At 41.9% G+C, this 27,100-nt stretch overlaps 2 protein-coding genes and 3 non-coding genes across 5 annotated transcripts in view; 4 read left to right on the top strand and 1 right to left on the bottom strand.

Annotated features, from left to right (window-relative positions):
- Positions 1-27,100, top strand: part of LOC142391228 (uncharacterized) — a 153,455-nt gene that overhangs the window by 29,890 nt on the left and 96,465 nt on the right. The window lies entirely within an intron of this gene.
- Positions 2,784-2,857, top strand: trnat-agu (transfer RNA threonine (anticodon AGU)). Its single transcript has one exon. It is a non-coding gene; the product is annotated as a tRNA-Thr (tRNA).
- Positions 3,162-3,235, top strand: trnat-ugu (transfer RNA threonine (anticodon UGU)). The gene has a single exon. It is a non-coding gene; the product is annotated as a tRNA-Thr (tRNA).
- On the top strand, positions 3,855-3,928 carry trnat-ugu (transfer RNA threonine (anticodon UGU)). The gene has a single exon. It is a non-coding gene; the product is annotated as a tRNA-Thr (tRNA).
- On the bottom strand, positions 12,989-16,293 carry LOC142391429 (ladderlectin-like). Its single transcript, XM_075477193.1, has 7 exons — positions 16,209-16,293; positions 15,745-15,807; positions 15,391-15,412; positions 15,131-15,216; positions 14,390-14,530; positions 14,045-14,159; positions 12,989-13,190 (listed from the first exon to the last, which is right to left on the bottom strand). Exons 2-7 carry the CDS (start codon positions 15,805-15,807, stop codon positions 13,126-13,128), a joined length of 492 nt encoding a protein of 163 aa, XP_075333308.1. The 5' UTR covers positions 16,209-16,293; the 3' UTR covers positions 12,989-13,125.

Below are 27,100 nucleotides of genomic sequence, written 5' to 3'. Positions count from 1 at the left end.
ATCAGTTCTGTTAAGAAGTCCTCAAAGAAATCTGAAATAATACAAAGTAGATTCTAAGCCGGTGACTGGCAGTAGGAACCAAACTAATGTGAGAAAAATCGAAGACCTTTCAGCATCTAAAGCTGGACTGAAGATATTTCTGTTAACTATAGACACTCAAACACATGGAACTTCCTTTCAAATGTTATTTTAATACGTTCTCAGAAATGAATCATTTGAGAATCTATTGAAAGGACAGCCTCCAAATGATGACATTTAAGCTGTCACAAACGACTTAAAGGGTTGTTAATGTGCACAATAAGACATTTTCTCTTAATAATGATGCTATCTGTCTCTAAATGAGAAACGTGCATGAGCTATCCTCTCCAAAGAGTGCACGAGGCTTTGGAGCGGTAGGCCCAAAGCAAACTGCTGAGAAGAACCTACTTTCATGTCATAGAATGAAAAAATCTGATTGAAGTTAATATCTAAATCTTATGAGGAAGGATCAAAGATGGGACTTCAGTTAAAAGTAAACATGATGACTGTAGATCCTATCTGACAGAGGCAGCTACGTGGCTGTTAAACGTGTACGTCAGCATTTTTCCCCATTTGCTTGTTTCATGAAACAGAGTTTGAAGTTGGAACCTGTTAAACTTTAGTTAAAAAAGGATTGCTTCCATAAAAATCGAATTTGGACTGCTTTTTAAACGGGTTTTATTCAACTTTGACCAAGAATGGAACTCAGGCTCATTCACTTAAGCAGCTTTATTGTTTCCAGGCTTTTACAGGCAGCCGCTCAAGTTAACCTTCACAAACTGAAGCTCCCGTTTGTGTTTCTACTCTTCCGGGTCACGGACTCCGTATCCGAGTCGGTCTGCGGAGGGAAAGTGAGCCCAAAAGGTTCTGGCCAGATCCTGGATCCGGTGGCAGCCGGCATGTTTTCTGAGCTCCTCCACCCGGCCGAAGGAGTCAGAGGAGGTCATGGCCCAGTTTGGGACGTCACGCTTCTGTCGGCCCTCTGCAGAGGAAATGAAACGGCTTTAAGCAGAACCACGTGTGCTTCCTATGCTTCACAGCTTCACTGTCTATGATCTGTGAACTCCTTACTCCCCTGATTGCTGCTCACACGGCCCACTGTTTAATATAACTGACCTGTTCATTAGATGGAAATGAATCCCTGCATACTCCTAAAAATCACTTTATTTTGAGGCTTTTTCTTCAAATTAAAACCCCACTTTCATAATTACTCGGGACTCTTTGTAAAATGCAAATAAAACCAGAAAGATATGATCTTAGAACTATTAAAAAGTTCTATCTAATTAGAAATAGTGCAAGTTCGGTGCCATCTGTTGGTTTCCTTAGCTAGGAAATAGTTTTTTGAATTGCTCTGTATGAATGAATTGGATTCATTCTGAATTGAATGAATTGGATTATAATTACAATGAACTGAACTCCAATTGGCCTGAATTGGACTTTATTACTGAAGTGCCCTGAGATGACATTTGTTGTAATTGTAATAGTTTATTTTGGCAACATTTTAAACAAACTGACATTATTCTGTCTTGGGAAACACTGCTGGTGGAAAACATGATACTGGCTGCTGAAAAACTGGCAGAAGTGGACCTTCCAACGTGACAGTGACAGGAAGTAATCAGCTGAAGTCGTCCAGAGATTAACAGAGAACACAAATCAACATTCTGGAATCCGGACTTCACTTCCATCCAGAATCTGTGGTTGGAACCACAGACCAGAAGAGACAGAACAGAAGCCTTCACAAAGTTTATACAGGCCAGACATTTTCACTGCTTTTTCACAGCTGGTCAGGAGTTTATCTGAAGAAACACGTCCAGTTTTTGAAGCAGATTTGAAAGTCACAGCAAACGGTTTTCACATCGCCTAAAAAACACTTACTTACTATCTTAAAAAGTCATTTTGATTTTAAGTACTTACAAACAACAAGCAAAATGAGTCAAAGCAAGAAATCATCTCCTCCACTTCAGTGGTGTGACATGGCAGACGACTATTTGCCCGAGGGTTTCTACACGTGTCCCATTACTTTTGGCAATAAGGAAAGTTATGAGGAACCCACCGACTGTTGGAAAAAGAACAATCCCAGGTCTCTGCTGCAGCTGGGACTCCTCACTCAGAGGATGTCCAGCTCCTGCAGGATCATCTCCAGGCCTCCGTAGTTCCTCCAGTCAAGTGGAAGTTTCCAGTTTCACAAACCGAGGGGATTCCCTCTAACGCCTCTGCTGCCGACCGAGATTATGGATCAGAGAAATGACAGAACTCTTACCGACAGAAGAATGACAAGATCAGCTATTTATAGCATGGGATGGATATTCTGAGGACAAAGCTGCTGAAGAAACATTTCTTTCTGACAGGAGAAAAAGACAGAAGAGTGGCAGCAGAGAGCGGCTGCTCCATGACTGAGGAAAAACTAAAGAAGGTGCAAAACTGTTTGACGTGTGAGCGGCATCTCCGTCAAAAGTGTGAGCAGGAGCTCAAGCAGTGCAACCGAGTCACTGCAGGATTGTGTGAAACTCTGAAAGCAGCAGCGGCAGAAACTGAATATCAGTCAGTTCTGAAAGAGGCAGAGAGCTGGAAAGAGCAACTGAAAGAAAAGAGCCACGTTGGTGGAGCGGAACTCTCTCTTTGATTAGCCAGAACTATCGAGAAAAGCCAGGCTTTCTGCGAATCCAGCTCCGTGGAACACCCCTCAGGACTTCCAAAACTTCCAGACTTCCGAACTGGGTTCCAGTTCCTGCTCTTTATTCTTTCATCAGTTTTATGAACCATGTGGTGCTGTGCCTTAGTTGGTCAAAGTGCCTGTCTAGTAAACAGGAGATCCTGGGTTCAAATCCCAGCAGTGCCTTAAGGTGTTATTATGTACATCAACATGGTGCCATAACTGTTTACAGCAGTGCTTCAGGAGTGCTGGACTTCCAAAACAGTCTGTACTTGGAGGCACTTCATCTCAAGGCTTTAACTATTCTTGAGTTACATAAGATTGAACTTGGACTATATCCAATGTTTTCATATATGAAGATAATTTGAATAACATCAAGCCCTGATTTATGCAGAGATCACATGAATTTCGGAAATAAATCACAGAAACCACTTCCTGAGTTGGATCCAGTTCCTACTGTTTATTCTTTCATCAGTTTTATGAACCATGTGGCGCTGTGGCTTAGTTGGTCAAAGTGCCTGTCTTGTAAACAGGAGATCCTGGGTTCAAATCCCAGCAGTGCCTGTGGTCCTTCAGAGCAAGCTATTACTTAGCATATAAAACAGCTTATTATCAGCTTTCTACTAAATCATTTTCACTGGTCCACTTAATGAAAGTGCATATAAATAGCACACAGCTTTTAAAGTCTCATTTATGCCTATTTTATACTTTCAGAGTGTAATTTTCCTCTGTTCACATAACACGTCAAATGGTTAGGGTACAGTACGGTGGAGGTTCTCCTCCTGTCACACTACATAACATCAAAATTAATGTACAAACTGTGAAATAGTCAGAGTTAGAGTAAAAGCTGAGGGCAGGACGTCATTTCCTTGAAATATGTAGCAGAAAATAATACGCAAAAGCATAAAAAAGCCTTGTAAAAACACAGTAAATGAGTTGGCGTGTAATAAGTACACCGCTTCATGAGATCTGGCTGTAACTGGTGAAAGTGACTTCCTCATGAACACCAGGGTCTGAGTAGAAAACGCAACAATATCTGCAAGATACTATGAAGTTTTGAACCAATTGGAGGCACTTCTACTCATGGCTTTAACTATTCTTGAGGTACAGAATCACAAAAAACATTTTCTGAGGTGGATCCAGTTCCTGCTCTTTATTCTTTCATCAGTTTTATGAACCATGTGGCGCTGTGGCTTAGTTGGTCAAAGTGCCTGTCTTGTAAACAGGAGATCCTCGGTTCAAATCCCAGCAGTGCCTGTGGTCCTTCAGAGCTAACTATGACTTAGCATGAGAAACCGGTAGGTAGCAGGGTTCCACTGAATGCTTTGCGTTGTTGCTCTTCATCAAATGATGCACCTTTCAATGAGTATCATGGTTATTATGAGTCTGTTCTTTGGTCAGACTTGATAAAAATGTCTTTAGAAGTCCCAGTTAGTTTTGGGAGAGTCTCTGGAGCTCATTTCCTGCTCTTTATTCTTTCATCAGTTTTATAAACCCTGCAATGTCTTAAGATGTTATTATTTACGTCAACATGGTGCCATAATACCATCCGACTTTTTAAAAACTGTTTTTACCTCAGTAGAAAGTGATCTCCTACAAATAGTTAACAGCTCACTGGCATCAGGCATTTTTCCCAAGTCACTTGTGACAGCTGCCATTAAGCCACTCCTAAAGAAGAGAACTCTAGACGCCTCTATGATGAACAACTACAGACCTGTCTGTCTCTAACCTCTCTTTTAAATCCAAGATTATTGAGAATGTTGTATTAAAGTCCTCTGCTTTCCTAGGGATATGGTCAACGATATGAAGGAGAAAATTCCTGAAATTACAGATGAATATCCAACTGTGACAAACATCGTTCTGCATACAGGGTCAAACGATGTGTCCAAGCAACAATCTGAGGTTCTGAAATGGGACTTTATTGGATTATTAAATGCAGTGAGCTCGCTGAATGCAGCTGTATTCATCAGTGGACCTGTACCACCCGTCAGAGGAGGAGAGGACACATTCAGCAGGTTGTTGGCTCTGAATAAATGGCTTTTATCGGCATGTGCTGATCACTCAGTGCATTTTATTAATCATTTTAACATTTTTTGGGAATGCAGGCACCTTTTTAAGATAAGATAAGATAAACCTTTATTGCCCCAAAGGGAATTTGTCTTGTACTTGGAAGCAACATACAGTATAGCACAAACAGCACATACAGAAAACACACAAGACATACATATGCAGACAAGACAGAATGACAGACTAATGAATAAATATACAAAGAGCAAGAATTGGGCATTTCAGGTGCCTAGTACATATCTTCGGGTGGCTCTCTACTTGAATTTAGCCTGTTAAGCAACTGAATGCTCCTGGGCACAAAAGATGTCAGATGTTTTAAGGCAAATGGATTTAATTTTGACAAGACTGAAACTGTTCACCTCCAACTTATTTTACTTCCTACGTCATCCATCTGTGCTCGGTGCCAAGACTGAGATAAACCAGGAGTTATCTCATAGAGAGGAACAAACAAAGCCCAGCAGAAACCCTGAGGAGGAACTCCATCTGCCCCCACCCGGGAACAGCTTCGGAAAGGAGAGACATCAGAGGCAAGAAGAGGGGTCCTGATTTGCCCCCAACCCTCTCAACAGCACCAATGAGCAGGACCAGGGACCAGGACCTTCCCCAGGCCCCCAAAGCCCTGACAGGTCATGGCGCTCCTCACCCTCCCTTTCTCCCTCCTCCCCTCACCTGAAATTCACTGAGCAGATGATGGAGCGGGTCAACGCTGGGCTCAGATCTGCCCCCAGCCCAATCCCTTTTTGTGCCCCATAAACCCCCCACCAGAGCGGCCAAAGGTTGACCACCGAGCCCTGCCCCCTCCTGTCCCTCCATGCCGCCATCATGTTCTGTCTCCGCAGTCTGATGTGTGATGTGTGGAGGGTCCGGGCTGCGAGGACTATGGCAGCTGGGACTTTTCCCAGGACAAGCTGGGACCCTGTTTGTTAGAAGCTTTTAACATTTCTGTACTTTTAGGTGGCAGAAGGAGAAATGTGGCCCAGTCAAAACACAGAGAGTTGCACTCTGAAAGATCTTTAAATAAAGTAAACATACCTTGTGTGCCACAGACTGCTCCCAAACACGAGGGGGCAAATAATACCTCTAAAACTGTTTTGATGACCTCAATGAACTGCTCTCTATGATCTGTGCTGACTTTGACTGTAATTATTGTTGGTGATTTTAACATCCATGTGGACAACCCTCAGGACAAAGGGACTAAAGACCTGACTCACACTCTGGACAACTTTGGGCTGACTCAGCATGTAACAGAGGCCACGCACAATAGGGGGCGCACTCTAGACTCACTGATCTCTAAAGGCTCTAGCATGGTTGCCGCGTCTGCTAGCGCGAGCGGTGTTGATGACGTCACGAGTTCGTGCCCGCCATAGGACCCTATATAGTAGCGCAAGTCGATGCGCCAGTAGTTGCAATTTTCTCCGTCACAGAGGTGGCGCTGCTACGTTACGGTTACCTCTACTCTGCAACCACGAAAGTGGAGAAGAAAACAATGCCGCTGTCAAGAGCAAGAATACTGTAATTAATGATACTGCTGCAGTTTTCGGATCATTTTAATTTTTTAATTCAGTTAAAAGAGGTGAAGGTTTGAAGCCCCTGGCATCAACAGAGTCTCTGCCCTCTTCTTTGCCTTCACGTATCTGTCCCGTAGCTGCTTCCACACATTCTTACAGAACTCTCCCTCTTTCCCTAAAGTTCTGCCCATCTCTGTGCACCAGTTTGGGGAGTTTACGTGCTCCCTGTGCTGTTTCACTGCAGTTTCGTACAGCTGCCTGTACAAACGCACCTCCTCACTGAGCGGGTCTCACAACGGTGCATCCGGTTTGTTGTGCTCGGCGCCGCCAAGTTACAAAAATCGACTGGTGCACGACAACGCGCTGCGCCGTCTTTTCAAGGGAAGCGCCATGCCTGAAACGTCATTTTGACGTCACGGAGCGACACCGCCGTGACAGGCGCGTCAACCATGCTAGCGCCTTAAGGGTGTGAGCATTTCAAAGGTTACTGTGTCTGATGTGGGCCTGTCGGATCATTCCTGTGTTTTCTTTGAGAGTACGATTTCACTGCACACAAATGTCTCAACAGCAGTGATCTCAAAACGGTGTAGAACTGAAAACAGTAGTGAGATCTTTAACCAGGTCTTCTCTTTAACACCTGCCCTGTCCAGGGGTTCAGTCAATGAGCTCATCAGTAGTTTTAATGCTAAAATGTTAAATGTTATGGATGCTATTGCTCCCATTAAGGTGAAGGTTATCTCTGGAAGGAAGAAGTCTCCATGGCCAAATTCCACACTGGTGAAAAATGGGAAAAGAGAGTGTCGGAAAGCTGAGCGCAGATGGAGAAAAACAAATCTCCAGGTTCATTAACACATCTACAAAGAGAAACTTCACTTTTATAATTTACAGCTGAGGAATGCAAGAAAGTCCTACTTCTCTGACATCATCACCAAAACCCGTCATAATGCTCGGGCCTTATTTGCTACAGTAGACAGGCTAACAAACCCTCCTGTGTTAGTGGCAACTGAACTTCATTCCACTGGCCTGCAATGACTTACATACAGTGACCTCCTGACCCAGTATGAACCTTCCAGACCCCTCAGGTCATCTGGATCCGGTCTTCTATCAGTTCCCAGAGTCAGAACCAGACATGGAGAAGCTGCATTCAGCTTCTATGCTCCACATGTCTGGAACAAACTCCCAGAAAGCCTCAGATCAGCTGAAACACTCAGTGTATTTAAGTCCAGGTTGAAGACACACCTATTTTCAGCTGCGTTTGAATAAGCTCTTAACCCAGAAAGTGGAGATCTGACCTTTTAATCTGTTATTTTGTCAGCTGTCTTTGTTGATGCAGCATCCTCCACCATTTAATTGAATAAATATTTCTACATGTATTTATTTATATCAACCTTACTTCTCATCTTATCTTAGATAGACAGATAGATAGATCCTTGCTCCTTAGTTAGTTCACTTCCTGTTTTATTTTGTAGTATTTACTCCCTCAGTATATTAACTCCTTGGTTTCAGTTATTCCCTGTCAGATCATTGTTTCATGTCCATGTCTCAGGCCTTGTTTTTCCAGTGTTTTTACTGTGGTTTTGGATCATCAGAAGCTCCTCTGGCCGACCTCCCGGATGACCTCCTGGTTGTCCATCAGAACATAAGAAACCCCGAAACATAGGAAAATCCATCCATCCATTTTCTATACCGCTGAATCCGTCGGTCGGGTCGCGGGGGGGCTGGAGCCTATCCCAGCGGTCAATGGGCGAGAGGCAGGGTACACATAGGAAAATGCAAAACACAAAATACACGAATCATAGATATATAAATAGACTGATGGTGCTTTGCACATGCCAAAAAGTTGAATATTTCTGCATATTTCAGTAAAAAATAGTAAAGTGTTTATTAATCCAGCTGAATTCCCAGTAAAGCTGCTCTGATTCACATATTTTTCTGTTTCTTTTGTCAAAACTGGGACTAAAATCAACCCATTAAGACTACGCGTCGGCTCACTTAAAGCGTTTCCAGACTGTCGCTCTCCTCTAATAAAATCCTGATTTTATAACCACAGAATCACCATTAAAGGAGCTTAAAGACAGCGTCTGTGCAGAGAACTCAGCTGAACTCACATGGACCAGGAGCTCCCTCTGTCTGTCTGAGAGAAACTGAGGCTGATGTAAAACCAGGAAGCTTAGATGTTTGATTTCTTGATAAAACATAAATGAAACAGAGACAGTTATTATTTCTATATGTTCTTTAAGGGGTCTTACACCATTATCTACTTGACATACATTTTCCCTTCAAGAGATTTGACTTATTTTAATTTATTTAATTCTTCATTCTTATTTAATGCTCTTTTCCTTCTTTTGTTCCTGCAGATGTGACGGTAAGAAAGTGTGTGAAATCAATGCAAACGCTGTTCGTACCTCTGATCCCTGCCATGGCATCTACAAGTACCTGGACACCACCTACGGCTGCTTCCCTGCAGGTCTGTGGCATCAAACTGAACTCATCACAGCTGAACAGAGAGGAGTCCTTTCTCATGTGATTTCTGTTGCTCCAACAGTCCGAAGTGTAGCATGTGAACTTTCTCTGGCAAAACTTCAGTGTGGTGAGATTCTTGTATTTTTATTGGATTGATGCCATAAATATACATGTTTGTGTTTTCTTTGCTTTCACCAGCTGGGTATCTAACTTCTTCTTCGTCAGGTTATATTTGTCCTCGGGGCTGATTATGGACGCAGTGACAGGAACACATGCATTTTTGGGCGTCCTATCGGTCAGGTCCAAAATATCCTCTGCTCAAGGCCTGCGAGGGAAGTTGCTGCCAGGTACAGAATGTTACTTTACTCCAATCCTCCATCTAATGGCACCCATATTCCCTCAGTTCATGTTAAAACTCCTGTTTCATCCACAGCTGCAATGGGAAAAGCAGCTGTTCTGTCAAAGCAAGCAACTCAATGTTTGGAGACCCCTGTGTTGGCACATACAAGTACCTGGAGGTGACCTACATATGCATATGGAAGTACTTTAAAGGCCTTTTATGGACTATTCGTCCTCAGTGTCAATAATCAAAAATTCAAAAATATCAAAACCATAATAAACTAAATCAAATCAAACAGCCACTGAGACACCTAGGGAGTGAATTTACACAGGATAAATGAGTCCATTGTCCAGGCAACAAAAATGTGTTTCTTAAGGTTTATTCTTAAAACCAAGCAAACGAGCAAAAAACTTTGCTTTTGCCGCCTCTCTTGCCCTGGTAAAAAAAAAAACATTAGCCCTCCCAGGTGCCTGCTCACCTGTGACTGCCTGCCCATCTAAGTAAACTCTCCCAGTGCGCCCAAGCTAACCAGTGCCTTCAAAATAAAAGCATAGTTAAATACCCAAATTAACTCAAACAATACTAAATATCATGAGCTTACTATCTAAGTGCCTTGAGATGACATTTATTGTATTTAGCGCTATATAAATAAAAATTAATTAAATTGAATTGAATAAGCAACCAAAAAATGTGTATTCCCCAAAACTAACTAACTAACTAACTGTCATGCCCATGGACTTGTGTTTTTTAATATCATGTTTTAAGTTACGTTTTTGTGTTCAGTTCATGTCTTGGTTTTCTTCTTCTTCTTCTTCTTTTAGTTAATGGCGGTTCACAATTTAGACTTGTATATCGCCACCTACTGCACAGGAGTGTGTGATGTGATCAGGTCAAGTCATGGCATGGCAAAAAAAAAAAATTAAATAAATAAATAAAATGAAAATAAAATAAAGAAAGAAACGTGACAGCCTATATTCTGCTCATCAATTCTGCATTATTTAGGTACATCATAAGACCTTCAATTCTATTGCCCTGCATTCCCTCTTCCTTCAAGATGTTTTGTATATCACCATCTCCCTGTTCTCTCCAGCGTGACCTGTGGTCAGTGTGTTTCATGTCTTGGTTTTTAGTTTTGCCATGGTTTTTCCCTTCACTTCCCTCACCCAGGTAATTAGTTTATTCCCCTCACCTGTCCATTGTCTCCAGCTGCACTCACTCTCCAATCACTCCCAGCCCTCTATTTAGTCTCTTGTCTCCCCTGTCTGTTTGTTGGTTCCTTGTTTGTGTCTGACCCTTCATGCCATGCTACAAACTATCTTTGACCAAGTTAAGTATTTATTAATCTTTGCCATGTTTAGTCCTTGTTTTGTTTTTCCAGTATTTTCCCCAGTTGATTATTATTATTTTTTTTTTTTTTTTTTTTAAATCCGGCTAAGCTGCGCTTTGTGTTGTTACTTTGTTTTTTGTTAATAAATCACTCTTGTGAAAAGTCCGCATCCGTGTCCTCCCTACACCACATCCTGACACTAACCCTAAACCCCCAAAAGATAACTAAATAATAGGTGAGACACATATTACAAAATAACAACAGGCCTTTTATGGACTATTCAATGAAACCAGGTAGTGTTAAACAGAACCATTAGGTCACATTTATTTTCTATATTAACCAGAAATTTAAGTGAACCTTTATTGGTCAAAAACAGTTTCCAATCATGAGAACCAACTTTCTCTGGCAGCTGGTATTTCAGATTGACCCCGACTCTTGTTCGTGTTTGGAAGTGGCTCTGCTGTAAAGATATAAAAGCTGCTGACAACACAGAGAGCTCTGCTGATTTCTGGGATCAGTTAGTGGCGGAACTTCCACACAAACACATTTTTATCTGCACAGTGTGATAGAACAAGCTGCTAAGTTTAAACTGGTGGTAATGCTTATACCACCAGGTGGCAGCAATGTACTGAAGCTGCTTTACAATGTGTGTGGGGCTGTGACATGAGATGCTGCTAGGGGTAGAAGTTGGAGAAGCTACAAAAAGAATGAGAGTGATGCTAACTCCTCCACAACCTGAACAAAAGGCTCGGACACCAACACAGCTGAGGATCAGCTGCAATAATCACAACTGAATATGAGATCTAGCTTGACTTTTGTAGTTCCACTGCTTATCTTTTTGAGCTACACAGCTTGACATGCTACCATTTACAGTTCATGTCTGAGCAAATGAATATAAGAAATCTGACTGAACTGCCAACCTAGTTATGGTTGCTAAGCTGTCATGGAAAGATTTGACCAAATTTGAAGCCCACTAACATCTGGTGTTGTTAAGGTATTACAGGAAAATGATCAGAATTCAGTCCTGCATCAAGTGACTCTGCAGTGTTCGGGGGTATTTATCGGCTCTGGCTCTGATCAGCATTACTTCTAACCCAACACCTGGATGCTTACGCTAGTTTTCAATGAGAATGCTGCACACGGAGCAGCAGGAGTGGGCGTAGTTCACGTTTTCTGCATAGAAAAGACGTGTTTAGTGACCACAGCGTCCCACTTGGAGGGTTTGAAACGGACAGCAATGACAAAAAGAAATGTGATTGGTCAATTTTACTGGCTCAGTTGTGATTGAGATATTCATCATGTGACTCAACTCGGTGAACACCATGAAGTGTGATGACAGGTTGTAATGGTCTGTGTTTTTCTGTGTTTGTTTAATAGTTCCTTTCTTATGTTTTGTATTCTAATCCATTTCTGTCAGTTATTTATCTAATTTTATATCATTTTATTTACTTCCTGGTGTATTCAGGTGAGTGTTACTTCCTTCGCGTGTCCAACCTGGTCTTCACCACTAATTAGCGCTCATCTGTCTTAGATCCCCTCGTCACTGCCTCAGCATTTACGCTCCCAGTCTTCTGTTGGTCTTCGTTGGATCGCTTCATGTGTCATGTCCATATCGCTGCCCATCTGAGTGTCCCAGTCATCTTTCTTTTTTATTTTCTTTACTTTATTAAAACCTAGCAGACCATCTGCTCACATCTCTTTAGTCCTGCATTTGGGCTCCGTTCCTCTGCTTGTTTCCTAAAAAGCTGTACAAAACATGATTATTTCCATCAAACCACATTCACACTGTGTTAACAAAGGTTTTTCTGCCACATTTTGGTGCTGAGTTCTTCCGACTGAAATTGAGTTTTTACTTGATCTTTTACAGCTCCTGTCATTTGAGGACATCACCGAAAAGAAGATGACATCATCAAATTCATGCTTTAAATTCAATCTATATTGAATCAATAATCAACCAATCGAATCCTGAAAAAATCCAAATACACAATTTAGAATAAAGTTCACTTTGTAGCTGTTGGGAGACGAGGCCAGTGACTTTTGGACCACAGTGTTAATACACATGTGATTAGATAGTATTGATTTTCTTTAATATGACTCGTCTTAATGAGATGCTTTACAGTCCCATTTTGTGTCAAAAGAAGAAAAACATTATGTGAATGAGAGCAGCTTTATTGGAAATTCAGCTGTATTAATATACATTTACACTTTACTGGTTTTAATAGACGATGCAAACAGATGGAGCTTTGGAGCATTTACAGAGCTCTAAGGCCCATTTGATACCAGTTGAGTGTAAACATGCTGGAGTGATTCGATCCACAACTGCATCATCTGGGAGTGTGATTCCAGATCTGAGAAGCTTGATTCAATTAAACTTTGGTTGGACTAACACAATAATTTGTTTCCCTTAAGCGTCATGTAAACATGCACGCTGTGGGCAGAGTAGAAGCCCCTAATGTAGGTTCATTAGGGGCTTCACACAGCTGCACCAAAAACATAAAACCATAGAAAGGACACAAGAAACCACAGAACACAGAGTGATTCAGAACAGCATTTGGAGGATTTTTATTGAACATGCAGATAAAGTCTACAGTCGAATTAATAAATGCAGAGTTAATATATGATGAAAAAAATCAGAAATGATAATCATTAGAGCTCTGTTGTTCTGTGTTAATCTGGAAGTGTTGGATTAGAACAGAAAAGAGTCATGAGCAATCTGAGATTATCCTTGTTGCTGACATGGCCGGATGCATCACCGCTTCTTGGCACAAATGAAAGGATTTTGAGTACTACAACTCTCATCGTTCCAGAACGGTCCTGTTTAGGGAAAAAAAAGCAAAAAGCAAATGTAGACAACAGAAGAAACATGCATTGATTTAAGTTTTTACACAAGATTGTTACTGTTCCACTGCATAAGAGTGTGTTGAATATCTCCGTCTGTGAACATTTTCTAATGCTTCTTAAACACGACACTGTGACCCTACAGCACAAAGCGGGCTGTGATGTCTCCAAATATCTCTGTAAAACAAATACTTATATTTGGGCCAAATGTCTTGTTAGGCAAATATTTTCCATCATTGAAAAATGCAAAAATTTGAAAGACATCTGTCATTTTACCAGATTTAAACATGGGAACGAGCACCAGAATCTTAAGTAGTTCAGAGCAACACTGTCTCTAAACCACATGCAGTAGACCTCTTGTCCAGTTTGGGGTGAGAGTGTGTTATTAATTAGCTGCTCTACAGGCTCATGTGCTCATCATCTATGACCTTTAAACTGTACTTCATATAACTTACTATCCGAATGCAGAGCTACGAACTGCTGGCCTGAAGCTCATCTGTGGACCTGTTCAGACTTGGTGCTAACATGTGATCGTCATGATCCAATAACAGGTTCACAGCTCCAAAAACAGGTGTGAACACAGTTGAGATGGATTTAGGACTCATTCAGATCCAATCCCTCAACTACGTGTTTTTTATACAGAGCAGGTAACTGAGATCAGGCTTTGGAGCAAAATTAATACATGTTAAGTGGTCTTTCTGAGGCAAAAACACAAAGCCAAATGACACCTGCTTCTGCAGCAGCCTCCTTTGTTTGACTATGCTTAAGCCAGCACCCATTTTAAGTCCAGGCCAATGTCGATAAAAGTGTAGTGTAACCTCTGTTTGTACCTCCGAAATTGATCTCAATACATCGCTCTCTACTTCCTCCAAAGTTGTTCGGCTCTCCTTCAGACCAGCGGTTGTAGTCAAAGGGTGATCCATCACTCCACAGCCAAAGTCTGTCCTGAAAGAGGAAATACAATGTGTAGTATGGAGAAATGCACGACAGTATTATATAATCAGATTTAACAAAGCTGCAACCTGTTGCCTCATAAAAGACCATTTATTAAGTGTGTGTTTGATGAGTTATGTGTCAACAAAACATTAGAAATGAATAATTGTATTTTATTCATGTAAAATACTCTCACACATTCAGTAAAAACTTAATTTGATAAATTGCACCGTCTAACGTACTGGTAATATGCCTACGTCAATAGCTCCAACCCAGGTACGGGAATCAGCGCCGGTCACTCTCTTAACGAGGTCATTCAGGAAGAGGTTCTCACCAGCAGAGTGGATTGAGGCCCGATTCCCACCAACAGATATGCAAAACAGCTAACAATCAAAACAGAGTGGGAGAAAAAGAGATTTTAGGGAGAAGTGGCTTCAAGTTAGAGGAACACCATGGACATATCTCGCTAGTTAATCTAATTTAGGCGGCACTTTGTGATCATGATAACAAGCTTGTTTATCTCAGACTGTTTGAAGAATCTGTCATCGTCACTGACAAGAGTGAGAAGAGTTCATTCAAAAAGTGTATTTTTTGTGCTGAACTTTAAGTAGACATATTCAGTAAAGATGAAGAGTGTAATATGAGCATTCAGAGCTCCACTGCAACATGAACACAATGTTCAGACAGAAAATGTGTGAGGATAAATTTTTCCTGAGCTTAGCTCACCTGAAGCTGCACAGCTACAAATAAGACCGCACTTGTACTGTCACAGTAATAGAGTTTATATCTTCATAAAGATGATACAGATACCAAGAAAATACTTGATATCTTTTTCAATAGAACAAAGAAAAAAAAGGGCTATAGATGACCCTTTTTAAAGGTTGAACTTTCTCTAAAAACATTTGAAAAATTCTTACAATTTGCAGAAATTGGCAATGTTTTGCTTTATTTCAAAGGAAATAAAATATCGCTCTGTTACATACCTCTGCATCAAGCGAAGTCTTTGGTATGTTGTAGAAAATGAAACAGCGAGAGCCGAACTGACTCCAACCAGGAGGACAGCCAGGAGCTGCCACAGTTGTTGTATTAGACAAACCATAATAAATGCAAAATACATCAATTTTACCCATGATCAAAGCTGCACTTTCACTGTCATAACTGTCCCAAAAATCTTTTATTGTTCATAAATTTGCACAAAATCCTCCAACAGCTGTTCAACAGTAAATAAATTATAACTACCAACCTTGCTGACTCAGGACAGATCTCTGTGAACACAAAAGCACGTTGAAACCATTAAAAACTTTCTACTTTTCAAAACTATCATATTCCTCTCCCATATTTAGGCTAAAAAAGCTGCAGTTATGAAGCTGACATCATCTGTTGGAGCAGGATCTGTGATTCAAAGCTAATACTGTCATGGGACGGATGCTATGGTTCTGTAGCATTCCTTTCACTGGTGACACAAATAAAACTCATCTGAATAAATTACTTTGTGAATACACATTTAATTTTCTGAGCACATATACATCACTGTTTCCGTCTTTACCTCGGTAAGCTAACATGGCTATGAAAGGGACACAGAGTTAATTATACTCACAAACTGAACAATCAAGAGGCTGCTGATGAAGCCGAAGAAAACCGAGTTAAAACCTGAAGCCATCTGAGAACAGACAAAGAAATGAAATGAAGTTACATGTACACGGTTACACGGACAATCCCTGACTTTGTCACACTGCACACGCATGGGAGGAGAACCGAGTCATGGAATGCAGCATGTTCAACGGTGTGGACTGTGCAAGAAAATATTAAAGATATTATAATGCTTCTAACTTTCTCTGAGGGTTTTCATCAGACATATTTAACTTTGTAGCATGAACAAACCCCCGAGGCCCATTTGAGTGAATACTTGCTGGAACGATTCAAACACCGACCACCATATCTGGTTGTTAGTCTGGTTATGAGAAACTCAATTTCATACAATTTCTGTTAGTTTCAGATTTATATCAATGCAAGGTTAAACGTGGTTAAAAATACGTAAGAAGAGAAACTGGAAAGTGTTACCTTTGCTGCAGTCAGTCCAGTGAGTCGAGTCTACCCTCTGAAACGAAGAGAGGATGTACGAAACCTCTGAGAGGATGGATCTTTATTTAGTTCCTCAAAATGTTTTAATCACCACTGTCAGGTGTTTTTTCCTGGAATGAGGAAAAAAGAACATTTGTTTCTTCCTCTTTGTCACAGCTGAACATTCCCAAACAGTTTTGTGAAAAACAAACCGAAATATTTTCTGTCCTTTGAATGCCAATGATCACATATCCAAACATTTTAAATGGTGAACAACAGTCTGACATTCACTCTTAGCTCCACGCACTGCTGTGCTGAAGGACAGACAGCGGTCTCTTTACAAAGTTGAATTTGTCGACACAAATCAAAAAATGACTGGATGAAAAATAATTGAGCGTCATTCTGAGAGCTGAGGCCGCAAGGAAGTATAGGACAGAATTATCTCCTTTCTCCCATAAACAATGGCCGGTGTATCCTTTGCTAAAGGAGATAATAAAGGAGACACTGGAGCTGCTTTCCTCAGCATTTGGAGAATTCAAACAGCTCTCATCCTGGCTGTTGATGAAATACTGATTAAGTACTACTTAAATAACTAAACTATTCAACTGGACCCTTGTTTGCAGTTCTTTTCCTGATGCATCATTGACCTTCACTGAACATGCTTTTTTAACATTAACCCACATCATAACGTTTGGCTATAGTGTCTCCAGTCAAAGTGAGCGTTGGAGGAAATAAGGTAGAAGTGAAATCTGACACCAACAAACCCATTGGAAAAAGATATCCTGCAGTCTACCACCGGCTTTCATTCTAAAACATCAAACCAAGAGCACGAATGTCCTTTCAGCTGCTAATCAGCATGTTACCACTGTCGATGTGAGCAAGTTAGCATGCTGACTTGTTTCAGCAGACATCTGCTGCTCTAAATAGTTAGAAGAAAGCATGCCTGCCGGCCGGCTTTCACAGCTGATCTCAGCTGCAGGGGCACAGAGGACTCACTCAGCGGGGCCCCAGAGACAAATTCACAAAGTCGGGGTCACCGTAAGTTGTTGAGAAAAAGGAGCCGGACTCACCTTTGCAGCCTCTAATGGAGAATTTATTGACCAGAATGACACAGAGACATGTACATGGCAGCATGCACGGAGATTCCCAATGACTTTAGTTTGTGAGATCTTCTTATACCTCTTGGTATCATTCTGTGTGTATGTGGCCCAAATCTAATCTCTATCTGGCGCCTGCTGTCTGAGAATGTTGCTACATCTACGTCACTGTGTAGACAGAGTTCATTCTGGTCCTAAACAATATGTGGTTCGAACAGGCCCAAGGCCCTGCTACTCCCTACATCTCTTCATTGCTGTGCCAGACAGAGAAACCAGCATCTTCTGAACAGTTCAGACTCCAGGACTGATCATTCCACCCAAACCCATTGAAGCCTCTCCTGCAGATTCCTCTGTAACTCACTGACACATCAGCACTTCCTCTCACCTCCACCTCCCAGTAACAGCGCCCCGTCACACCTTCTGTGCACAGCAGCTGAGGGCACATGAGAAATCTGCCTGGATGATCAGGATCCGACTGAAGCTCCATCACATCGGTCACCTCCTTTTTGTTCTCAGACAGTTTCAGGTTTCTGTTCAGTGTGTTTGTGTCGATTGTGAGTTGACAGGAATCTGATGTAGAGAACAAACACAACCCAGCTGCAGCTATTGATCCGTCATCTTTATTGTTTTCATGAAACAAATGAAATAAAACACATTTCTGCAGACCAGGGGCCTCATGTACAAAGACTTGCGTGGATTTCCTACTGAAACATGGCGTACGCTCAAACCCAAATGCCCTCCAACGTCGGATGTACGAATCTGTGCGCACGCATGTATCCAAGCACATTTCGTTTGTACATCCCAATCAACGTGGAATTGAGCGCACATGTCGGAGCAGCCGACTCCTCCCTGTCCACGCCCCTACTTAAATACGCAAATCCTATTTAAATGAGCCCTGCACCTGCGATTCCCCTCTGTGTACGGTCAGAAAATAAAGGAAAAAAATGAATAAGACGGAAAAAAGAAGAACTTCACAGAAAGCGAGATGTTGGTGCTACTTTCTGAAGTGGAGGCCCGAAAAAATGTGTTCTTTGGCATGCTGTCCTCCGGCATACGCAGCAAACGCAAGAGGAGTGGGTGGGAGAGCCTGAGGCTGTCAATGCTGGGGGGTCTGAGAAGCCTCACAAGCAGAGGTGAAGAAGAAGTGGTCCCACATTAAGGTGGATTTGAAGCGGAGACTGGCTGCCCACCGCTGCAGTGTGGCCAAAACAGACGGGTGGGGGGGTGACCGACTGTTTCAACAGAGAGTCGGCGCAACTATGGGTGGCACTGCTCTATCTGGGGTTGTGGGAGCTCATGTGGGTGACTCTGATTACCCCCAAGTTAAATACCGATTTTTTTGTGTAACTCAAAACAACGTGTTCATACAGTAACGTTCAGAAGTGCGCCGGGGAAAAGGTGAGGCTGATAGAGACATTTCACACTTTACGCACGGGGTTATTAACGTTTGCCCACAGAGAGGATCAGGGGCTTGTTACAAAGATCTTAAACTGAAGTTTAACCAGCAAAAAACAGCAAGAAACTAACTTTAACCACCGACTAATATATATAATATAATAATGATGCTGTGAAGACGGGATAGAAATTGGGGGCGCACATACTCAATGCGCGTCACGGGGAATAATATTAGGAGAAAACAAGAATAAAGTTACTCACCAAGAAGCCACCCATCACGCACAGTGCCACCCTGTAGTCTGTTCCCAACATGCTGTTACTCAGAATCTATGAATCGTGCGTTGAACCAGGGCACCTCGCCACAATGTTGGTTAATTGCATTTACCCATCATCTGTACATCGATCGAATTAAAATGTTTCCTGTTAACATACAAATTCATCATGTGATGGTGCTTTTATAGCAATGTGTGCGCAGTCGATAGCTCCGATTACAAAACCGGCTCTCGCTTCAAATTGAGCTTTAATGTTGGCCTGTTCAACTGCATTGTATGTGAATTTGATATACATGGCTGAGATGCGACTGCTGGGATAGGCTCCAGCCCCCCCGCGACCCGACCGACGGATTAAGAGGTATAGATAATGGATGGATGGATGGATGGATGGCTGAGATGCGGATAATTATGTCCCACGCAGCTGGCATGGCTCGGCTCAGGGTAGACTGGCACAGTCCCAATCGGTTGGCCACCTGCCCCTGGAATGCTCTGGTTGGAAACCCAGTGTGCACATAACCTGTGGGCACAGGCAGCTCATGGCTCCTCGCTGTGTTGCACTCCAACGCCGGCCGCAGCTCTGCGCACAGTTCAGGAGGATTTCCCTCAAAACGGCTAATGAATAATCAGTCGCCATTATATGCCAGCTAATCCTCTCTGTTGAAGTGAACACACGCTCTCTTCGAATTGCACCATTTGCAAAGTCTTCTAATACTTTTAAAGCAGCCATTGTTTTTAATGGTATGCACAGGGCCGCTGACAGGTTTGGCTGGGCCCGGGACAAAATTCTCTGAATGCCCCCCCCCCCCCCGAGAATGTTCGGGGAACAAGGCGGAGCCCATTCATCTGGCGAGTGTCAAGTTAAATCAGTCTAAACGAAAGTTACAGGCTACCCCAAAACGTCACGTTTATAACCCATTCGTTACATTCAACTCTATCTAAATGGCAATTTCACACGTTGCCATGTCTATACTGGCTTATTTTAAACAAAATAAGGTTAAACCAGAGCTGGCTGTCATTCAGTTGACCGGGGATGATTCTCAAATCAATTCAGCCTGATTGGCGTGCGTGCCTGAAACATTTGGACATATTTGAGGACTAATGCGCATATTCCTTTTTTTTCTTCTTTTTTTTTAAATTTAAAAAAAAAAAAAAAATGTTATTTTGGCCCCCCCCTATTCTTCGGCCCGGGACAAAATACCCGTTTGTCCCCCCCTATCGGCGGCCCTGTGTATGCATTGCACCACTTTGCGCTGCTTTTATATCCACTCGTGTAAATGGAGACACATGAGTGTGTTAATTGTTTATCAGTATTAATTGTTCATGTGTCTCAGATGTGCACATTACTGTCTGAGGACTAATTGTTTTCACATTTATTTATTATAACAGTTTCCCAACATCACCTTAGGTGTCGCCAAAGAATCAACAGCTACAGAAACGTGCGTACGCCAGCCCTGAAGCTGCCGTGAGGCACCGCACATTTCTACGATCTTTTCGTTGTTGATACATCTGATCGTTGACGTGAAAAGGTGCGTACGCCACTATTTTGTGCGTACGCACGCTTTGTACATGAGGCCCCTGGTCTCAACCGTCGGGCTCCAGCAGGCTCCAGCATGTGGAACAGGGATGGATTCTTCAGTGAGGCTGAAACTTTCATACCCAGACAGAGCTGAAAACCACTATTTCATTCTGACTTTCTAATCACTATGTTGTACATTTCTTAATTGCTTAACCAGTCTGTCAGGGCGCAGTTAGAGAGCTGTGGGGGTACAACGGAGTCTACCTCTCTTTAATCCTAACCAGATGCCCGAGCCACCTCATCTGACTCCTCTCGATGCGGAGGAGCAGCGGTTCTACTCCGAGCCCCTCCCGGATGACCGAGCTTCTCACCCTATCTATAAGGGAGAGCCCAGACACCCTGCGGAGGAAACTCATTTCGGCCGCTTGTATTCGCGATCTCGTTCTTTCGGTCACTACCCACAGCTCGTGACCATAGGTGAGGGATGAAGTTAATATCTAAATATTATGACGAAGGATCATCTTTAAGCAGATGGGACTTCAGTAAAAAGTAAACATGATGACTGTAGATCCTATCTGACAGAGGCAGCTACGTGGCTGTTAACCCCTTAACGCCTGAATTTATTCAGCTGTATATAAAAAAATGTTTTAGCCTTTAAGTAGATGGTAAATAATGCTGAGATTATTCATTTCACTTTTGCACAAAAAATAAATAGAAATTTTGGTATGTTGCTTATTTGCAACACCAGGCATAATGGTCAATAATAAGATAACAACAACACAGTAATATAACAGAGAAAAAACAATGTTTTTTTATCCACCCTTTTTTTTTTTTACATATTTATTTATATAAAGGTTCCTAGGTCCGTAGTGAATATGGACTAACCGGCATTGGGGGAATAAAGATGCTATCTCAGCTGGTTGATTGAGTCAAACGGTTTGTAGCATATATGCGACAATAGGCGTTAAAGGGTTAAACGTGTACGTCAGCATTTTCCCCATTTGCTTGTTTCATGAAACAGAGTTTGAAGTTGGAAGCTGTTAAACTTTAGTTAAACAAAGATTGCTTCCATAAAAATGGAATTTGGACTGCTTTTTAAACTGGTTTTATTAAACTTCAACCAAGAATGGAACTCAGGCTCATTCACTTCAACAGCTTTATTGTTTCCAGGCTTTTACAGGCAGCCGCTCAAGTTAGGCAAGGCGAGGCATCTTTATTTATATAGCGCATTTCATACCACAGGCAACTCAATGTGCTTTACATAAAGACAAGGCATTTAAAAGAACAGCATAAAGCAGCAATTTAAAGAGAAAAAAAATAGAATGAAAATTAAAAACACAGTTAAAAGCAATCAAAGACGAGGGGAAAAAGAAATATATAAACTCAGCCATAAGCACACCGAAAGAGAAATGTTTTTAAAGGATAAGACCGTTTTTTTTACATTGGGCCCTTGATTTCACATTATAGCATGATGTTCTACTCACCCCTGCTTGTTGTTGGTCATTTGGAGCTGTTCCGAAGATATTCGAGAGGCGTCTGGCTGCTCTCTTGAGATATTCGGCCATGAAACGGTTTCCTATGGGCAAGCTCATACAGGCACAAACTATGCTGTTTATAATTTATTAATTACTCTACACTAGCACTGATAACATGGAGGTGCGTCGCTTACTTAAAAAAATCCGGGTTACTGTAATTTTGATTTTTTCGTCGTAAAGTGGGTGGCCTTCTAAAGTGGGTGTTACTGACGTCATCGTCGTGCTACTGCCACAGACAGCCCACAGACCTGCTGCCTATTTATTCATTCGGCTAAAATTCAAAATTAGTAACCCGGATTTTTTTAAGTAAGCGACGCACCTCCACGTTATCAGTGCTGGTGTAGAGTAATTAATAAATTATAAACAGCATAGTTTGTACCTGTATAAGCTTGCCCATAGGAAACCGTTTCATGGCCAAATATCTCAAGAGAGCAGCCAGACGCCTCGCGAATATCTTCGGAAAAGCTCCAAATGTTCAACAACAAGCAGGGGTGAGTAGAACATCATGTTATAATGTGAAATCAAGGGCCCAATGTCAAAAAACCGGTCTTATCCTTTAACCTGGATTTAAAAGTGCTCACAGTTGGGGCTGATTTCAGTTCTGCTGGTAGTTTGTTCCAGTTGTGTGCAGCATAACAGCTAAAAGCTGCTTCACCGTGTCTAGTTTGAACTTTGGGCTCCACTATCTGACCTGAGTCAGCAGATCTCAGAGCTCTACTGGGTTTATACTCTGCTAGCATGTCATTCATGTATTCTGGACCTAAACCATTCTGTGATTTGTAGACGAGTAGCAGAACTTTAAAATCTATTCTGTATCTGACCGGGAGCCAATGTAAAGACTTTAGAACTGGGGTGATGTGATGTGATCTCTTTGTTCTGGTTAAAACTCGGGCTGCAGCGTTCTGAATGAGCTGCAGCTGTTTGAGACTCTTTTGGGGGAGTCCAGTCAGAAGACCGTTACAGTAGTCAAGTCTGCTGGAGATGAAAGCCTGAATCAGCTTCTCCTGATCTGTTTGGGACATGAAACCCTTAATTCTGGATATGTTCTTAAGTTGATAAAAGGCTGATTTGGTGACTGATTTGATATGATTGTTGAAGGTCAGGTCTGAGTCTATCAGCACGCCGAGGTTCCGGACTTGGTCTTTAGTTTCTAGAGACAGTGACTCAAGATGTTTACTGACAGCAAACCTCTTCTCTTTGTTGCCAAACACAATGACCTCAGTTTTTTCTTGATTTAACTGAAGGAAATTTTGGTTCATCCACTTTTTGACTTGCTCTAAGCAGTCGCACAATGACTCTATAGGACTGCAGTCATCTGGAGACAGTGTGAGATATATCTGTGTGTCATCTGCATAGCTGTGGTAGTTGACTTTAGAGTTCTTCAGAATTTGACCCAGAGGCAGCATGTTTAGAGTGAACAGAAGGGGTCCAAGAACTGACCCCTGAGCAACTCCACATGTCATAGCCACTGGATCAGATTGATTACTTCCAATAGTCACAAAATAACTCTGCACTTCCAAGTAGGACCTGAACCATTCTAGGACTGTCCTGCTGAGTCCTGCCCAGGTTTCCAACCTGTTCAGCAGTAAACTGTGATCCACAGTGTCAAATGCAGCACTGAGATCCAACAATACCAGAACTGACACCTTGCCTGAGTCAGTGTTCAACCTTATGTCATTTAACACTTTAATAAGAGCCGTTTCTGTACTGTGGTGAGGTCGGAAGCCTGACTGAAATTTGTCCACTGGAGTTCAAGAAGTTACTGAGTTGATTAAAAACCACTTTCTCAACAATCTTGGCTATAAAAGGAAGATTTGAGATGGGTCTGTAGTTGGTTAAAATGGAAGCATCCAATGTTGTCTTTTTTAGGAGTGGCTTGATGGCAGCTACTTTTAAGGATTTAGGAAACGTGCCTGTTTGAAGTGAGCAGTTTATTATTTGCTGCAAATCTGTTTGGACAGAGCTTACAATAGTTTTAAAGAAGTCAGATGGCATTGTGTCAAGACAGGATGTTGATGGTTTAAGATGCTGGACTGTTTCTTCTATGGTTTTTTGGTCAACTGTATTGAATTCTGACATCATAGTTGATTGATTCCTAGGTGGTTTTAAGGATTGCGCCATTTTATTATTTTGTTGATTTATGTTGATATTTAGCCTTATAGATTTGATTTTTTCATTGAAAAAACAAGCAAATTCATTGCATTTTTCTGTGGAACAGAGTTCTGAAACTATCTGTTTTGGGGGGGTTATCAGCTTATCAACCATAGCAAACAGAGCGTGAGTGTTGTTGATGTTCTTATTAATCATTTCAGATAAGTGTTGCTGTCTAGCCCGGAGTAACCCGTGGTTAAAATTACAAAGACTTTGTTTGTAGAGGTCATGGTGAATTTGAAGTTTAGTTTTTCTCCATTTACGCTCTCCTTTCCTGCATTCTGTGTTCAAGGCCTTCACCATCATAGTGTTCCTCCATGGTGTTCGCTTTCTGCTCAAGATCATCTTATTTTTAACAGGTGCAACAGTATCCATGACATTTGAGATTTTCAAGTTAAAGTTATCTAAGAGTTCATCAACTGTCTCTGCACTCGCAGTTGATGACATAGCTATAACTTCCATAAACTTAGCACTGGTGTTCTCATTTATGTACCTTTTTCTAACACACACATGGGTTAACTGAATGTTTGGAGTTAACTGTAAGTCAGAGAACACACAGAAATGATCAGAGAGCACCAAGTCCTTGATATCAACAGAAGAAATGTCAACACCTTTAGAGATAACCAGATCCAGTGTGTGGCCTTGAGTATGTGTGGGTCCATTCACATGTTGAAGGAGGCCAAAAGTGTCAAGTAGAGAGCGGAGTTCTTTGGCATTAGTGTCCATGTTATTGTCCATGTGAATGTTAAAATCCCCTGTTATGATAAAAAAGTTATAATCAGTGCAGATAACTGACAGCAGTTCAGCAAACTCATCAAAGAAAGTTCCTGGGTATCTTGGTGGTCTATAAATGATTAGGAAGATAACTTTTGGATCCCCCTTTTCTGAAATTTGTTGGTGCGGCCTCATTGAGAATGGTATCACAGCTACATTCAGTCAGCCATGTTTCACTAAGAAATAAAAAGTCTAGATTATAGGTCACGATCATGTCATTTACTAAGAGGGATTTGTTGGCTAGTGATCTCGTGGAGACAACAGGTGATACTGGTGTGTTTCGGGGTTGACACACTATATTCAATAGATTGGTAGATTTAACTGAACCTTTTTTATTTCTCACCAGTTTGACCACTTTTCTGTTACCTGTCCTCGCAGGGATTGAAAAGGCTGTCTGAACTCCATAGGGCCCTGACTTTATCTGGGGAAGAGCATTCTTGATATCAGTTTTACAGCCTGGACCCAGCACATATCAGTCAGACTCACAGATATGATGATTCAGAGGAGGTGGGGGGGCTTGGTCACTTTTGTTTGAGGGCTGTTTCCAGGCTGGGGGTTTCCCACGGGGGCTGGGGAGACTCCGCCTGTTGGACTGCCGGGGCTGGTGAAGACTCCTTATCTCGGGGTGAGGATGATGACGTTGCAGACTCCTTATCTCGGGGTGAGGATGATGACGTTGCAGACTCCTTATCACGGTGCGAGGATGATGATGTTGCAGGTTCTTTCTGGATCTGCTGTCCTCCATGGTCAGTCCTTGTCTCAGCGCCCTCACCAGAGCATTGTCCTATCTGTCCTTTTGGATCGTTTTGTCCTGTCTCGTCCTTGATAGGGGCTGCTGGTGTGTGACGCAGAGAGTAAAAAATGTTGGAGCTTAGCAACTGAACTGCTGACTTGTTAAGGTGAAATCCATCTGCCTTAAAGAGGTGCCTGCGTCCCCAAAAGATGTTGAAATTGTCAATAAAGTTCATTGAATGAACTTGAGCCATCTGTTTAGCATCATCAGTCTGCTGAATCTCTCATCTCCTTTCCAAACTGTTGGTGGAGGTCCACTGAAAAACACCTCGGTACTTGTGCATCGAACCTTCACAAACTGAAGCTCCCGTTTGTGCTTCTGCTCTTCCGGGTCAGGGCCAGATCCTGGATGAACATACACCTGGCCTCAGTTTAGCTCTTCCAGCACATAAATGCTGAACAACACCACTCCCTGTTTGCCTGTTGAACTTGACTCAGGCCTCTGAACTGCTTTAAAGTCAAATTTCTTGCCATCATTAGTTTCACAAATGTTTACAATAGACTGAATTACAGGTTAAAATCGCTGGACGTTATCCAACAAAAAGAATGTCACAATGACTGATCTTATAAGAGGTTTCATTTTCTTTTATACACCAGTCTGCCTCTTGGATATTACCCAGATACATCTCCAGCAGCAGAAATACAAAAAAAAAGTACAGTCTGGTCTGTCCTTTTTTTAGACAGCTTCAGAGTTGCATATCCAGTACAGTCTGCTGCCCAGGTAACCTCCCAGGTGTTCCTCAGCCACCTCTTCTCCTGGGATGGAGACGCTGTTTGGCTTATTGGGGCTCCTCCTAAAATCAGCAGCTGAGGTGATTATTCCCACACCAGGCCACACAGTGGCTGCCCACCTCCCTGCCTCTTGTCCTTCCTTCCCTGGTTACCTGTCAGATTTTATTACTCATTTTAAAAGCTTTGAATAGTTGGACGGTTGCCTCTGTCTATGATCTGTGAACTCCTTACTCCCCTGATTGCTGCTCACACGGCCCACTGTTTAATATAACTGAGCTGTTCATTAGATGGAAATGAATCCCTGCATACTCCTAAAAATCACTTTATTTTGAGGCTTTTTCTTCTAATTAAAACCCCACTTTCATAATTACTCGGGACTCTTTGTAAAATGCAAATAAAGCCAGAAAGATATGATCTTAAAACTGTTAAAAAGTTCTATCTAATTAGAAATGGTGCAAATTCGGTGCCATCTGTTGGTTTCCTTAGCTAGGAAATAGTTTTTGAATTGCTCTGTATGAATGAATTGGATTCATTCTGAATTTAATTAATTGAATTATAATTACAATGAATTAAACTCCAATTGGCCTGAATTGGACTTTATTACTGAAGTGCCCTGAGATGACATTTG

This window comes from Odontesthes bonariensis, chromosome 11 (genome assembly GCF_027942865.1).
Source record: "Odontesthes bonariensis isolate fOdoBon6 chromosome 11, fOdoBon6.hap1, whole genome shotgun sequence".
In the NCBI taxonomy this organism is placed as follows: domain Eukaryota; kingdom Metazoa; phylum Chordata; class Actinopteri; order Atheriniformes; family Atherinopsidae; genus Odontesthes; species Odontesthes bonariensis.
The sequence above is the reverse complement of the archived record's forward strand: the minus strand, read 5'-3'. Positions and strand labels throughout refer to the sequence as shown.